The sequence below is a fragment of the Lepeophtheirus salmonis genome, chromosome 7 (assembly GCF_016086655.4).
Source record: "Lepeophtheirus salmonis chromosome 7, UVic_Lsal_1.4, whole genome shotgun sequence".
NCBI classification, from domain to species: Eukaryota; Metazoa; Arthropoda; class Copepoda; order Siphonostomatoida; family Caligidae; genus Lepeophtheirus; species Lepeophtheirus salmonis.
This window is the reverse complement of record NC_052137.2, coordinates 10,847,203-10,863,733: the sequence shown is the minus strand read 5'-3', so window position 1 is coordinate 10,863,733 and position 16,531 is coordinate 10,847,203. Positions and strand designations below refer to the sequence as shown.

The following is a 16,531-nucleotide window of genomic DNA, read 5'->3' as shown; positions in this document are numbered from 1 at the left end:
CCTCAACAATTCTTGATATTAAAATCAAGAGGTTTTGTAATTTAAAATGAGCCTTGCTTGGTTGAGAGAAAATGCCGCAAATGCTTCCAAGACAGTAATTAAAGTGCTTCTAAAAATATTTTTTTTGTGGGATTTTCTCTCCTCCAAACAAGGTTCATTTTAAATCACAAAACCTCTTGATTGTGGTATCAAGAATTGTAGAGGTTTGAAGATTATATTATGAAACGTCTTTTAAAAGTCTATTAGTTCGTTCCAAACTTATATGCGTATATTTACAAAATCACGATAGATGTGGTAACCCGCCTTCACATTCCAGATCAAATGAAGCTAATTCATAATTTAATAAAACTTTTTTTGGGGGAAAATAGCTCTTGAATAATTTTTTATTACATTTTTTATTTGTTACAATTTTTTTAGCATATATATTCAAGAATTTTTATGTTATTTGATTGAAATAGTGCTGAGTACGGGGGAGGAGGTTAATACTGCATGACAATTTGAAATGTTCATATCTAAAATATATTCTATGCCATTGGAATGTTAATTGTTTAATCATTAATGGTTAAACTTTTTATTTATACATATATATTTAAATAGATAAGATATGAACTCTTCAAATTATATAATTATAAAAAATTGGTAATAAAATATAAGCCATTAAAGTTTTAATTTACTGAGTTTACTTTAATTTTATGATAATTCTTTTGCACTCCCGTCAAGCTAAACAAAATAAACGTGTTGTACATATTCATTTCAGTGTTCCTTGGACCCTGATCTCTTATCGAGTCGTGAAGTTCTAATTTGGAATGATGAATAACAAATGTACATCTACTTTGGTATAATATTATAGTTTGTGTATGTATGTCACGCGGATTAGCAAGTTTCAAATTCTTAGTTTGGCATAATAAAATCTATAATACGGGTACATCCTAGTATAATATAATATAATACTACGTGTGTCTGTCCGTTCGCTAATAAAAACAAATAACCAGGGTATTTATTTCACAAACGGAGACAGATACAATCCTTAGACATAATCGATTTTAGAATTCTGATTTAAGTATTTAATGCTGTTTTATTATGGTCAGACCAGATTCTTGGGGTCTGGAGGGCAAGTTTGATTTGTGGCTAATAAGTTAATTTTTTTCGTAAAACAAGATCGATTCCCCGTGTCTCAAATTTTTTTGAAGGTATGGTTGTAGATTCGAAATGCTCCAAAAAATTTATAAATCGAAAAAGGAAGAACGTAAATATATTATATACGAATTAAAAAAGGTAATTAGGAAGATGATTAGCGAGTTGGTCTTGGTATGTATTAATAAATTAATTTGAAATAGAATCTATACATCCTAGTAAATATATAATCTACTATATATAATATAATATGGTGCATGTATGTATGTCCGTTGATTAGCAAGTATTCTTAGTTGTGTGTAATAAAATAATTCGTAATAAAGGGAAAGAAAAGGATTTGCGAGTTTGTTTTAGCATTTATTAATAAAATACTTTGAAATAAAATATAAAATACGGACACATCCAAGTATAATATAATATTTATTCAAGTGAATTTTGGGAATGCCCCAATATCGACGGTTTGTAGTATCTATCCATCGAAATCAAATCAAAGTTTAACGTTGTTAGCCAATAATGCGTAAAACAAAATGATTTAGCGTACACAAGTTTTTATGGTATATCAACATTTGCATGTGATACCTACATGAACCACAGCGCAGTAGATAACAATATCATGTCACATGTGCCTTCCTCAGACATATAATTCCTGAAGGTTGAATAATAACATTTTGCCAGAAGGAATATAATATGATACAAATGAATGTTCAATGTATCTCAAGTCATTCTTTTTTTCCACAAAAAATTATCTAAAATAATTAATAAGAGATCTTGAACGTTCATTCTTCAAATAATATATATATAAAGACGCAGTTTTGATATTATGCACTTCTATCAAAACCTGTATAACTTATGTGGTCAAAGTATGTTGCTACAATGAAACATCACATGATTAAAGAATTTAACCCGATACAAGAAAACATGCAAAATTAGACCTAAAAGTAGGAAAAATAATATAAATCCAGGAAAATGGGATATAAGGTCGATTTTTGATGGAACATTGGGTAAAGTAGAACTATGCCTCATGGCTCTCTAGACCCTTCTGTATTGTCTGTATCGTTTATTTTGGATTTTGTGGAGTATGATTTTATAGTTCAACTTTGCCTCTTGGCCCGATACTCCAGCAAACATCGACCTAAAGACTAAATACAAACTATAGGGGCAATTCGGAAGGGTCCATATGACAATGATGCATCATTCCGTTTTGACCGTTGCTCCACCAAAATGGTCCTAAAAAGCCATAAACGACTATAAATACAGACACTAACTTAACCAATGAAAAATATAAATGACCCAAAATGTACCTTAAGAAGCAAGAAAACGCATAAACATGTCTAAAAGTAGAAAACTTAATTAATCATGCTCATCCTTATAAATGATAGGGGGGATTTTTGTTCCGTTTTTTTTTTAAGTGTCCCATTTTGAAATATTAAAATTATCTTCTAATCGTGAATGGATCGCTTTATTGTTCGATCTTGATATCTCATTCCTAAAGAAGGAGTACAGTCTACTCCCTTATGAGATCTGGTAGTTTTCAAAGGATGAATTCTCCTCCCGTTGTCCCATGTGTAGTTTGGAATCCGAATATCTCTTGAGATATTAGTAGGATCAAGTTGTCTTACTTCTACTGCCTCGATCTTCCTTTCGCGAGGCATGTCATCATGAAATTAGTATTAAAATTAGAAAAAATATGAGGATAATGTTGACTATTTGCTAGTACACCCCCATAAAAAATGGGTTCTCCACAAAATGGAACAAAAATCCTTGGAAATGCATATTTTTTAAATAGATCTTATTTTAAATTATACATTGAATTTTTTTCTATGATATTCTTCATCACTATGTAATTTGAATAAGTTATAAGGGTCTAAGGAAGAGTGTCGTTTTTCATCATTTTTCAGTCTAAAAATGCTAATATTTTTGAGTTCAGAACAAGATTCAGAATCAATAAGAACATTTTTTTTAATACTAAAAAAACACTTTTACATAAGTTTTATTAATTCTACTTTTAATTTTGGGATTGCTTTAAAGGTAAAAAATGACTGTGGACGATAATGCTCCCGAATTACTGGTTCTAGAAAGATTCGCCTGGAACATTTTTGCCTTGAAAGTTTCGGTCTTGTAACGCTTTTGCCTTGAGACGTGTTCGCCTCAGTACTGGTTTGCCTTGCAGCATTTTCGCCTTGGGTTATAAAATAGAGGGAATATTACTTCTTCTTAGTTATATATTTTTAGTTGAATTTTTACAGTTGTATTCCCGCTTTGAGAAATTAGAAACAAAAAGGTAAACAAGCTAGACAATCTCACTTCTTCAAACATTAATACGTAGGATTCAAAGCATTGGGAAGGAATTACAGAATGCTACTTCTACGGTCCGTCGCGAAGAATCATTGGCATTCATATGCAGTCCATTTCTTATCAAAATGCCATGAAGAGATATTGAAATCGCTACTTACATCAATGATTTTACTAGAATTATAGTTCAAGATCAAGATGGGGACCTCGTCCATGGAAGTCTACATGCATTTTTGAATATGATATATAAATATTTATACAAGATATTAATATATTATAAAATTTTAAGGAACTTAAGCAAATTGTACAATTGCTCGACTAATCTTCCTAAAACATTAAGAGAATCTCCTCCGCAGGATGCTGGAACCGGATATATCTTTGATGAACAAGAATTTATGGACTTGTTTCGGACAATATCATCTTTCATCAAAGTTCCTTTCCTCAAGGGATGCAAAAGAATAAGATCATTAGTTTCAATCTCACTAAGTTCCTTCAAATAGAGAGAAGGGCGTCCGACTAAACTTAAGACAAAAACTGGTATCTATAGTTATATAATAGTAATTATATTTATTACTAAACCGCCATAAGATATCTCATTTGGTCTTTAGTTTTTGATATTTTTAGATGGATTGCAGATATAACACCGAAATCTTGTTAATTATTGATGTATTAATTTAGATTGATTGTTGAGTTAAGTTTGAGGAATCCAGTATTTATATTTATAATTGTTTCAAATCATTAATGTATATATATTATTAGTGAATTGATTATATTTCCCTACTGTATTTGTTATTTTAGTTCATCAATTTCAATTAGTCGACGGTATAAAGTTATTAAAACATTAACAAACTTCAGATTTTTTTAAACTAAGATGCTTTTCTGAGGTAAACAATATTTTTATTGCGCATAAAAATATCGTTACATTAGAAAAGCCAATATGGTCGTTCGATATATCTGCAGCCCTATAGTTCAAACACTGGTCAATGGCTATATACTAATAATATATTTAGAAATATTATTAAATAATTATTAATAGTATCCTATAATCTTTAAAATTGATATGTGCATCAGGAAAATAGTAGCAGAGAGGGGTATTAATATTAATTTTTTTTTTTTTCGACATATACCTATGTATTTGTACCGTTCATGATAAATTTCATATATTCTGTAAATCAAGAAGTAATTTGTAGTACAGTTTCCATGCCACGTGAAGGTATGCCCCTCACTTCTTTACAATTTATATAGTAACAACAATCTTTTTTGGAAATAGCTAATAGTAATACATAAATTTTATATGGGCTCATACATAGGCTCAAAAAAGAAAAGAAATGATAATATCATGTTCCTAAAGACTACCACGTTCCCGACTATATCATTACAAAATGTTCACGAATGTTCGATATAATATGTTAATATTTAAAATGAAGGAAACAAAAAATCCTAGACCGTGAGTGGACTTTTGACAGAAAACATTTTTGCTGAAGGACATTTCGCCAAAGGACAATTTCCCGAACGGATATTTTGCAGAAGGACTATAGCCGAAGAACAATTTGCCAAAAGGGAATTTCGCCGAAGGACCATTTGGCTGAAAAATTAAATTAAATTTATTGATATATACGATTGCACATTTTAATTCACTTTGAAATGATATTATGATAAACAGGTATTGTTGATATGCTATATGTGTCACATAGGTACATTATTGAGTGTTCTTTTGCAGAAAAATATTTGATATTCATTAATGAACATTATATCAGCACAGCACAATAGTGATTCACTTTAAAATGATTATGTTAAAAAAGTTGCATACAAAATCGTTGCGCTGTAAAATTCCCGTGTACATCATTGTAAGACAAAATTGTTGTGTGTAATATAATTGTCAAGTTATTTCATTGTAAGTAATATAATTGAGAGTAATTTCATCGCAAGATATTATTATCGTGTACAATTTCGTTGATATTTATATTATATTCGGACGATAAAATTATTTAATGATGAAGAAACTTGCAATAAAATAACCCATTTAATATCCCCAGCCCACAGGTTGTATAGGTGAAGTGCTGGGTCCAAAGCAGTTTAAACTCAATCGCCGCCAGATTTCTAAGTATTTATGCCCCTTTTATAATATGTTATAACACACCCCTAACCACAGGTTGTGTAGGTGAACGGCTGGGCACGGAGGTAGGTAAAATTCTATCGTCGAGGATTTCTCTAAGCATCAAACAAAACAAATTTATATACTCAGAAATATAATAGGTATGTATTATACTTGGATTCGGTAACATTTATTGGACAAATGAAATATTATACATTGGGGAGAGAGAGGATACATATTACAAAAAATCTATCATAAGTTTCACAACTTAAAAGATAATTCAAAACCCGGGTAGCTGAACATAGGTAGTTACCTAAGACAAAAAATTCCAAAGTACTTTTGATGTAGTGCAATAATTAATAGCCATTTATTGGTATTTTCGAAAGTAACCAAAAGTAGAATACTTGGTACACCAGGAGGAGAAATGATACAGGGTTGGAGGAGACATGGTACAGCGCTTAAATAGACATGTTACAACTGGAGGAAACATGTAAAAAATGTCATTTGTTATATTCAAGCATTTATTTTACTTTGTATTACACTGCATAAAGTAAATATATATATATAACTTATAAGATAAACAAATAAAACATTCATAGAAATAGAGCATAGTTAATAATAAAATTTAAAAAAATATATTTTTTTACTATTTATTGTGATTGATAATTGAAGTATAACATGAAATTACAGAAAAACAAAACATAATTAAATGTAATATACTTATATATAATAAAAATGGGGTGTAACAAGTCTCCTCCATAGTGTTGGAATCAGAATAAATGATGTGAACAGGATATTGAAACTAATGATATATTACAAAAAAAGGTTAGTTTATTGAACAACATGATAGACTTATCACAGTTTTTAAAATAAAATAAAAATCTCATGTTTTATAATAGAAATATATCTCAACAAACACATACCTAAAATGTTTACTTTTTGTGTCAAAAATTTCAATGTCGAAATTCTCTATAACTGTAAGTATTAGGCAACTCGGGTTTTATGTTGATTTTATAAACAAAAGCAAGACATTCTATTGTATAAGAACAGGGTGGCTAAATAACTTGACATTTTAAAGTTATTGCCAGTGTAACATGTCTCCTCCGTAACAAGTATCCTTACTCTCCCCTATCCAATTTTAAGGGATGAATTATGCACAACCCGTGGACTGGAGTGTATCATAGCATACTAGAAGAGGTCCTTGGTGCTTAGAAACGCGGCGGCAGTAGAGTTTCATGTGCCTTTTGGCCCAGGACTTCTCCTGTACATCCTGATGGCGATGTTATATTTTTGGATATTAGAAGTGTTCCTTGATGCTCAGGGAAGCGCCGAAGCAAGAATTTACCTTACTTTGGAGCGCAGCGGCTTTTATACACAACCCATGGGCCGGGTGTATTCTAGCGTATTAGAAGGGATATTTGCGATATTATGAAGGTTTATTAATGCTCGGGGAAGCGGAGACGGAAAATTTAACTTGCTTCGGGCCTCAGTAGATCACCTGCATAACCTGTGGGCCGGGGTGTATTATATCATATTAAAAGTAGTCATTGGTGCTTAAAAACGCGTCGGCGGTAGATTCGAACCATATACTACTGTGTTGTGTTTCTAAAATGATAAATTTATTTTTCCTTAAAAGAACACTAATTAATTAACCTATATGATATATAGACAGTACATCAACAATAACTATTTATCATAATATCATTTTAAATGAAATTAAAATATGCAACCGCAAATATCAATGATTTAATATCCTTTTTCGCACAATTGTCCCAAATAGTTCTTTGGGGAAATGTCCGTTCGGTAAGAATGTTTTGGCCAATTGTCCTAGAACCATACTCTCTGTTTTTATGAGCTTGAAATTGACTGTAAAATAATAATTATAGTTAATATTATATTAATAAATGCTATTCCAACTTTAAGCATGAAACTGTGAAGACATCTTTATCTTATTAAGTCCTCAAAGCTCGACAACCCTACAGATCAATCGTGCTCTTGTATTTACTATTTATCAACCACTAAAAAAACCATATTTTGGGAAGGGTCTGGAAACTATTATTTTCTTCCATTTAGGATCCAAAATCCTCACAATAATAGGAAGATGGTTAATTACCACATAAAATAACAAAATATGTATATGGTATAAGATATAAATACACAAGATTGCAAGATAATTTACTTCCGAGGAACAGGGAGGGAAGCAAAAGTGAAGGTTCGACGTTAGCACAGCAAAATCTATGATTGTGATAACTGATAAGTTAATGAAGTATGCTGACATATTATATGTATATAAATATATCATATTCACAAAGCATGCAGATTTCCATGGACGATGTTCCCATCCTGATCTATAACTCAAGTACAATCATTGATGTAAGTAGCGATTTCAATATCTCTTCTTGGCATTTTGATGAAGAAATAACTAAGAAGTAGTATTTCCTCTATTTTATTATCCAAGGCAAAACAGCACAAGGCGAACATGCCAGAAGAACCTAGCGTTACTTACACGCCAATGACTATAATCTCAGATATTAACTGAGATGAATTTTGGATTCTGCGCTCATAGATAATTCGATTATTGTCTTAAATTCATTTGTACAAATCCCCCCCCACCTAATTGCTCCCCTGTATAATCAAAGGAGAAATTCTATAAAATTACAAATTTATTGACATAATAATTAAAGCATAGTAATTAAATTACATCCTGAGATAAGCTTAACATGAAGTATTTCAACCTGATTTAAGACGATGTGAGTGATTGGAACATTTAAATTATACGAATTAAAAAAAAATTCCTAAAAAAATTATTGAATGACTTGGTATATACGGCTTTACTGGTCTTTAACAATGGATTTCTTATTTCATGAATGTTCCAAATATATTGACTATTAACCATTGATTAATTATTAAATTTAGAAAACCAACAAATGAAAAAACAAAGAAAGTAGCAACATACATATAGCCTAATGTACTGAGTTAAAGAATATATTCCTTGCTCCTTAAGACAGCAATGAAATAATTTCTAAGATTAAAATTCAAGTTAAGTACTTAAGGTGCAATAAGAAAAAAATAATCGTAGATATACGTATAATAAATTCAATTTCTTAAGAATCAGGTCCTTACTTAACAAATATATATATGTATTTTTAAAAGCATATTATCAAATAGCAAATTAATAGCGCCTCATCTCCAAGATATTATCGAGTTTCGATGACAATTCCAACTGATTTTTTTTAATAATAAGTAAGGTATCCTCTATGGAATCAATTCTAGATTCCATGTTATTTTTTTCTTTGATGTTGTCTGAAATAATACATTTTGCAGAAGAAGAGATTGAAGGATGAAAATGAACTTCGGACTGATTGGATGAAGAGGAACAGCAACAACAGTAATAACATCTGAAGTCATCTCTATTCGGATAAAATGAAACTCGTTTATCAGGGAGACGATCGTAGAATAGGAGTATTTTTGGACCACCAGTTATTTTTTGGAATAAAGTTCTTAATGCCGGTACTTTATATATACGGCTTCCAAGGTTGCAATCTGGGAAATTTCGAAGCCAAACAAAAGTGGGCCAATTGGATAGAAAGTTAAATGGATCTCCAAGAAGCATAGCTTCTAAATAGGAAATTACATCAACTTGACTCACTATTGAGTGAATTTCAGCCTCTTCTCGTATTACACCAGTATCAGAAACTGCTAAACCATTGAGTAAATTCATCATAACAACGACAATAAGGAATACAAACGATATTAGGAATAAGTAACCAACAGGTGTACTGATGGGTAAATCTGAGAACTCTAATTCTCCAACAAACATGGTAAAAGTTTTGACTAAAGTAAGTCCAAGATAGTCAAAAAAGGGGTATTCCTTATTTTCCAGTGAGCTAGATCCATCATCGTCATGAAGAAGAATGTAAAATCCCAATCCAAATGCTATGATGAACATGGAGTACCTAAATAAAAAATGTAAAATATAATTTTTGCTTATTTGTTATTTTTTTCTTCTTCTCGTTATACCATATTAAAAATACGATAAATGTCCATAAAACTCGATAAAACATGATTACATATATGTTATATGTACTTAGTTTAGGATGTCGGCCAATCATGGTAACCATTTCTGACCAAGACAGAACAATTACTATAGCTGCTGCATGTCTTTTTAATGAAATATTACAACCATAGGCTCCAGCACTTAATAGAGTCACAGCGAGTCCAACTACCGCAATCTCAATCCAATTTTCCGGACTAAAAAATGACAGCAAGGTGATACATCAAATTTTTAATATAAAAAGTTTAATTACCTAAAGACATATCTTCTCGGTGCTACTCCAAACTGTAATAGCTCTCGAAATGCTAACATTCCAGACATAACAGCAACAATATACCATAGAACTTTGACGTCAAAAGGCATAGAAGGTCTATTGTCAAATAAGATAAAGCCATCAGTATTATTGATTTCATGGCAATTTTCTTTGATAAAGCCATCAGTATTATTGATTTCAGAGCAATTTTCTTTGATGAAGCTATCAGTATTATTGATTTCAGGGCAATTTTCTTTGATAAGGCTATTTGATCTGATACTTTTACCAGCAAATTGCGCAAATATGAACCATGTTAAAAATAGCACATACAGAAAATAAAAAAGGAGATTTTTATTGTAAGATCCAGAAATTCTTTTCCATTTCATCCAAAGAAACGAAGTTATAACTGGATGCTTCAACAGACGTCGATGATTAGAATTTTGGCTCATGTGCCAAAGAACATCTGTTTCTGGTAGTAATTCTTCACCTTCAGCTTTATCGTGTACTGGCGGAGCCAGAAAGTCGTACTTCACTGTAATCCGTAAATCCTCATTAGCTATATTACCTTCATGCTCCAAACAATAAGAGCTAAAAAAATCTTCCAGAGTTTCACTCAGAATGCGGTCAACAGGGATTTCTCCATAACTGTTCTTCATTCCAATATTACTTCCCAGTTCCAACAATGAGCGAACAACTTTTTGAGGCCAACATTGGGTAGCATAATGAAGTGGCGTATTGAGGAGTTCGTCTGTGCTGTTTATAACTGAACTTAATTCATGATTAATGGTTGGATACTCAGAACGAATTTCTACTAATGTTTCCCATGCAGTTTCATAGTCCATAACTTCACTAAGTGAGCCAGAATAGGGCTTTCTTAAAATGGCATGGAGAACGGTTTCTCCATCCTTATTTGCTCCAAAATCCGTTTTACCATGTTCTGCGAGGAGTTTTAGGACATTAGAGCGTGCACTTTTAGAGGCCAAGATTACAGCTGGCGTAGTACCAGAACTATGGACATTAGGATTGTGTCCTTTATCCAGTAGTACTTGAACAAAGTCAACGAGTCCTAATTCACAAGCTCTCTGAAGGGGAGAGAGTACACCAGAAGGAGGTGATGCAGTAATTTGCTCATCTTTTAAATATCCAAGAGTGGTTTTGAATTTCTTTAAAAGTCGGGATTTCTCTGCTTCATTAGAGAAATCTGCTTTATTCAAAATATCATAAACGTCTTTCAAAATTCCTTCTTGAACACGATTGGAACTTAAAGGATGGAACTCGGCTTTATTTTTTCTGACTAAAGCATTTAGTTCAGAATCGTGGAAATTTTCAATGATTTCCGCCAAAGTTCGTGAGTCATTTACCACTTTAGCCTTAGAATCAGCTCCTGATTTTAAAAATAAAGTAATGATTTCAATGTCTCTATTTGTAGGATTAGCATTTAAAGAAGAAACAAATGCAGAGAGCGGAGATTGTCCCAAACTGTCCTCGGCATCGATAGATAATTTTTTAGAACCTTCTCGTAGGAGTGTTTTAATGCATGCATACCCCTCATTATCCACTTTTTCCATGGATTTTATAGCCAAATGAAGAGGAGTTTTGCCATCTGCAGTTTTTATATTTGGATCCGCATTATTCAGTAAGAGAATGCGTAAAATTTCAGGCTGAGATTTTCGAATAGCAATATGTATTGGAACTGTTTTTAATAAAGGATTTATGGCATTCACGTTTGCTCCAGAAGCCAAAATAAGGCGAAGAGATTCAATATCTCTATTATCAACAGCAATACTAAGTAGATTTTTTTGTTGTTCTTGAGGATAATTTTTCTCTAGGTTAACCCCACCATTATTAAGGAGATCCGACAGGAATTGATGGTCCCGTCGTAGTAAAGCATCAAGGGCAGACTCCTGGAATGAACATAAGAAATACAAAACAATAGTCAATAACACGGATTATTTATCATTTTACCTGCTCATCTCCAAAGCAACTTGTCGTACGACCCAACTCAAATTTGTTATGCATATGATTCATAATAAGAAAACCATTTAACAAGCTTCGACCCTTTAACAAAAGATGAGCTCCTCCTCAACAAAAAAACATGGGAACACAAAACACGAAATAATAAATAATGAAAGTAGAACAGAAACCTTAAACAGAAAATGTATTTGGGGAATAATAATAAATAATTGTGAACTTTATAACATAACAAGAAAAAGAAAATTTGCCTGCCTTTAAGTTGAATGAGCGCGCCATACTATATTCTGGAGGGCGGTCTTAGTCTTTCTTCCCTTTAAAAAACCACTCAGTGAATTACCGTATGTTCTTTAAAACTAGAAAATTGTTTTTATTCAATGTTGTACTTTTTGTGTGTCTTTCAATCATCAATAATAAACTAATATTTTTAAGCGTTGTGAATGATTTGATTAGATAAAATATCACTGTTAATATTTTTATGTAACTTAGGGTACATTAATTTTTATATTCTTTCTTCTTGTATGTAAAACATCGTGTACAGACACGGCTTTTAAATAAATGGAGAAGTACGTAAAGGAACTAAAAATATCACATTCATTTTCATACGTCACTAAGGGGCATGCGTAAAATATATATACTGGGAGGGGGGAGTAGACACATAACACGTCGTTATTTTTATGGTATCACGCAACCTTTCCTGCAAAAAAAAAAAAGGCCCGAAATCATACCAACCACTATTTATATCTTATATACTCGCATTCTATCACTGTCTTGTATTATTTCTTCACCATTTTTAAAATAAATTACATATTATTAAGATCTGCATAGTATTTTATTCGATATTGTATCATGATATTGCTTAGTAATATTTGATTAAAAGAGTAGATATGATTAGTTTTTACTTTATTTCTATGAAGAAATAGCAAAAATTTCTTCATAGGAATAATAAAATGGCCAATATATATATTACATAAACGACGAGGGATCAACAAGAAATTGTATTCCCGTGCTTTTCGAAACGGAGTATTGTAAGTTTAGAATAACTTATTACTTTGTGTATTTATGAAAAAGAATAAATCATTAAATAGCCATTTAGGGAGAAGAGGGAATCGACAGTTGACAACAAAATACACAGGATATCTTTGTGTTAGCGAGGTAACGCCGTTATTATACATAAAAAAGAAAAGAGAAAGTACGTCAAAGCATGTAAATTTGCAATGCAATGTCTAGAGCCTTATATTTTTGTTGTTTAAAAGTTGTCTTATTTGAATTTATCAATGAGAGTATCTCTTACTTATCATATTAAGATTTATACTATAAGCCTTTAAATGAAATGAAATCACTACAAAATTGAATTATATAGATTTTGTAAGAATATATACAACATATGTGTTTAAAAGGCGAGGACTGAAGTTATATTTTTAGGTGTTCCCCTCATGTTGATTACAGGTAGTATCTAAGCTAACTAAGTAACCACATCTGGGGCGTGCTATAATAGGCTGGGGGAACAACAAACGCTATAATAACAAGGTTTTGAATCCCTTAAAGCATCGCATCACAATGAGTTATAAATTTTCTCATTTTCCCATGCTTAAAACACTAGCTTGCTTTACCTAACAAGGGGGTATACCTATGTTGTACTATTTTCTCATGGATAAAACATTGGTTTACTTTAACTAACAGCAAATAAAAAGCTTGGTGTTGATTTTCCTTTAACCTATTGACGCCCTACGTTCCACATGAAACAAGTTTTCGAATCCTCAATTTGAGCTGTTTCACAATCTTTTGGCTCAAAAACTTCATGGATGCAATTGCAAATATTGGATAATTAAACAGAAAAAATCCAAATGGGTTACTTATAAGATATGTGCATAGAGATAAAATACATAGAGTGATGATGTTGAAGCTAGCTTTTTCTTTTATTTAATATTTTTTAGGGAAAAAGGCAATCAAGAATGTTTTTTCTCATCTCTAATTCTGAATCGTCTAAAATTTTGCATATTCGTTATGACCTTCTCTTGTTGTTTTCACATCTTTTGACTAAGATTAATCTAATTTAAGTTATTAAAAGTCGAAGTTTGGACAAGGTTATATATTTTTCTTCAGATTTAACTATTCTCTAAAAATTATAAAATTTATTTTAAAACAAAAATACATAATCTTAATCATCTACGAAGGGTATTATTATATTCTATATTATATATCGAGGTTACGTGAATCATGAAAATAATTCATATTCATAGTTTTTGTTTACTTTTTATTTCAACCATTTTGTTCCCTCTTTCCTTTTTGGTCTCTTGAGTTGAGACCATTTAAAAAGAAGAAATAATTGACCAAAACATTTGAATTGTAATAGTTAGCTATGTAAAAACATAGAGAGCGCTTACAATATTTTTATTTTTTTAAATGTTTACTGAAATAGAATAATTTATTACTATAATTATATCAATTTAGAGATGTCAATAGCTTGATAAAGTATTTTTTAAACGGATCATTTCAGACCATGAAGTATATATTAATATTTTATTCCAATTTTTAAATTTAAATATAATTTTATTTAGTTTTTTTAGGATTTTAATGATGGATTTGGGAGATAAATTCTGACTATAATTGAATTTACGAATAAATAATTATTGATTCTTAAATTAAATAAGACTCATAAGTATGCTCCGAACTTTGATCCCTTGAATTCTTTCACTTTCAAATACTGCCAAATGAATTAATTTTATGCCTGTATAACATTTTGAAATATATTTAATTAGGGTGAATATAGGGTTTGATTCAAGTGATGAATCAAAGACTTGCTCATTAATAGATTGATATACCTAATTTTTTTCTTAAAATCAATATTTTTTACAACAGATATACTTATGCTATAAAATTGTCGGAGCTTATAGCGGGAAATACTATGTTTTCGATTGTTTTGGTCAACTATCTTTTTTCTTTCTGTAATGTATTCGTGTCTCCTTTCCTTCCCTCTTATTCTCTTATTATTTCTTGTATTGTCGTATATATATATATGTATGTACAGTATAGTCTTTACCTTTTATAAGTATAAATAGCCGTGTATTATATATATCAGAGTAGTGTATTATGTATTAATAAGAATATACTTGGTCCTAATAAACAATCCTTGCCTTATTCCTCCACGTCTCTTTCTCTCCTCATTACTTTCGGTTGTCCTGGATTTCTTTATATAAATACTTTGTGTCTCTTCAACTTCGTCAAGACACAACACTTTCATCTGCTGTCGCAATATCAAAGAATTTGCCCTGCTTTTCGTCAGTATCACTCTATGTATTCTATCTCTATGGATATAAGTTACTTATAAGTAAGCCATTCACATTTACTTGTGACCTTCTAGTGGTATTGCAAACGCATTGCCTCAGCAAAAAAGTGCTAAACCACGTGTTTAAATTTATCTATATATATATATGAATCAAATTTGGAACTGAATAATTAATTTTTTTTATAAACCTCAGCAAAAAAGTGAGTCAGTTACTTTGAATATTAAAAAAAAGCTCATAAATCTTTCTTGAAAAATACCTGCAGGTCATATCATTTGGAACTATAATTTATATAAACTTTTTTCTGTTTCACTTTCCTTGCTTTAGTTATCTTCTTCTTTCCTTCTAATTATGCCTCTTATTTTATATAACAGGCATAATACATGTGAAGACTATAACCAGCCTTGTGAACGGAATGCAAAATTGAAAGGCGTTTTATAGAACATGCGTTCAATGAATGGAATAGAAAGACAAAAGAGATTTTAGCTTTTCGTTCCAATAGTTCATAGTAATTTCGAAGGAGAGTAGTTGTCCACCGGATAAGTATCCTAGAAACACGACTATGCCTCAACTACTGCATACTCCCCTGATATTCCGGACAATATGTAAAAAGTGGACTTAACCACTCTACTTTAAAGTATTGAGGTATCCCGGATCACAATGACCAGGACTTTCATCGGAGGAGAGTGTAGATTATTTGAGTAAGAAAACTTTGATTATTTATGTCATGATTGGAAAAATAAAAATGTATTTTCTAGAAGAAGTCATTTCTTATTAGAGTCTGAAAAAATGTGTAAAAAAAATTAACATCACTCTTACCAAAGAAAAGTCATAGCGACGGCCCTGCCCTTGATCTATTCTGGAACTTCATTATCTCCTTTTATTTTTCTTAAATACCCTTTATAGTTCCTTTCAATAATTTTGCATATACATTTAAAAATGTAAACTATCAAGATATGGATGGTATAACTATTAATTAATAGTTAACTAAGATAGTAATAGCTTTTTAGATTAATCTATAATTATCAAGGGGAAAAGTCAAATAATACTTCTGTGGACAACTGTAATTATATAACAGTTTTATAAATTATAACAAGGAGTGGTATTAGTATTTATTTTCTCTCTGTCACAGTTACTTACAACTGATCTAATAAACGTCATAACAGCTAAGCTGCTCTTCTCCCAAACATTCTTCCAATTGTCAGGATTACCACGTTCATTTTGGGTTCCTTTTTTTTTAATATGACGGCAAGACCTGTTTTGTGTATCACTGGATCACGCCGTTACCTCGCTAACACAAAAATATCCCTTGTATTTTGTTGTCAGATGTCAATTCCCTCCTCTCCCTTGATACGTCATGGATATTTTATAAGGTATTCTTTTTGATAAATAAACAAAGTAATAAGCTCTCCTTAGCTTATTATGCTACGTTTCCCAGAGCCCTA

The 16,531-nt window shown here is 31.1% G+C and overlaps 1 protein-coding gene across 1 annotated transcript; it reads right to left on the bottom strand.

Annotated features, from left to right (window-relative positions):
- Window positions 1–8,166: 8,166 nt before the first annotated feature.
- LOC121121298 (transient receptor potential cation channel subfamily A member 1 homolog) lies at window positions 8,167–13,208 on the bottom strand. Its single transcript, XM_040716186.2, has 4 exons — window positions 11,794–13,208; window positions 9,829–11,732; window positions 9,542–9,772; window positions 8,167–9,477 (listed from the first exon to the last, which is right to left on the bottom strand). The coding sequence occupies exons 1-4, from the start codon at window positions 11,854–11,856 to the stop codon at window positions 8,694–8,696; spliced, it is 2,982 nt and encodes a 993-aa protein (XP_040572120.1). The 5' UTR covers window positions 11,857–13,208; the 3' UTR covers window positions 8,167–8,693.
- Between the last annotated feature and the right edge of the window lie 3,323 nt (window positions 13,209–16,531).

What these genes read in the sequence shown, in the direction of transcription:
- LOC121121298 (XM_040716186.2), bottom strand. Translation starts at nt 11,856, where the DNA reads ATGAATCATATGCATAACAAATTTGAGTTGGGTCGTACGACAAGTTGC. An exon ending in GTTGCTTTGGAGATGAGCAG is followed by an intron (nt 11,733 to 11,793) that starts GTAAAATGATAA and finishes TGTTCATTCCAG; the next exon opens with GAGTCTGCCCTTGATGCTTT. An exon ending in TTTATCGTATTTTTAATATG is followed by an intron (nt 9,478 to 9,541) that starts GTATAACGAGAA and finishes TTTTTTATTTAG; the next exon opens with GTACTCCATGTTCATCATAG.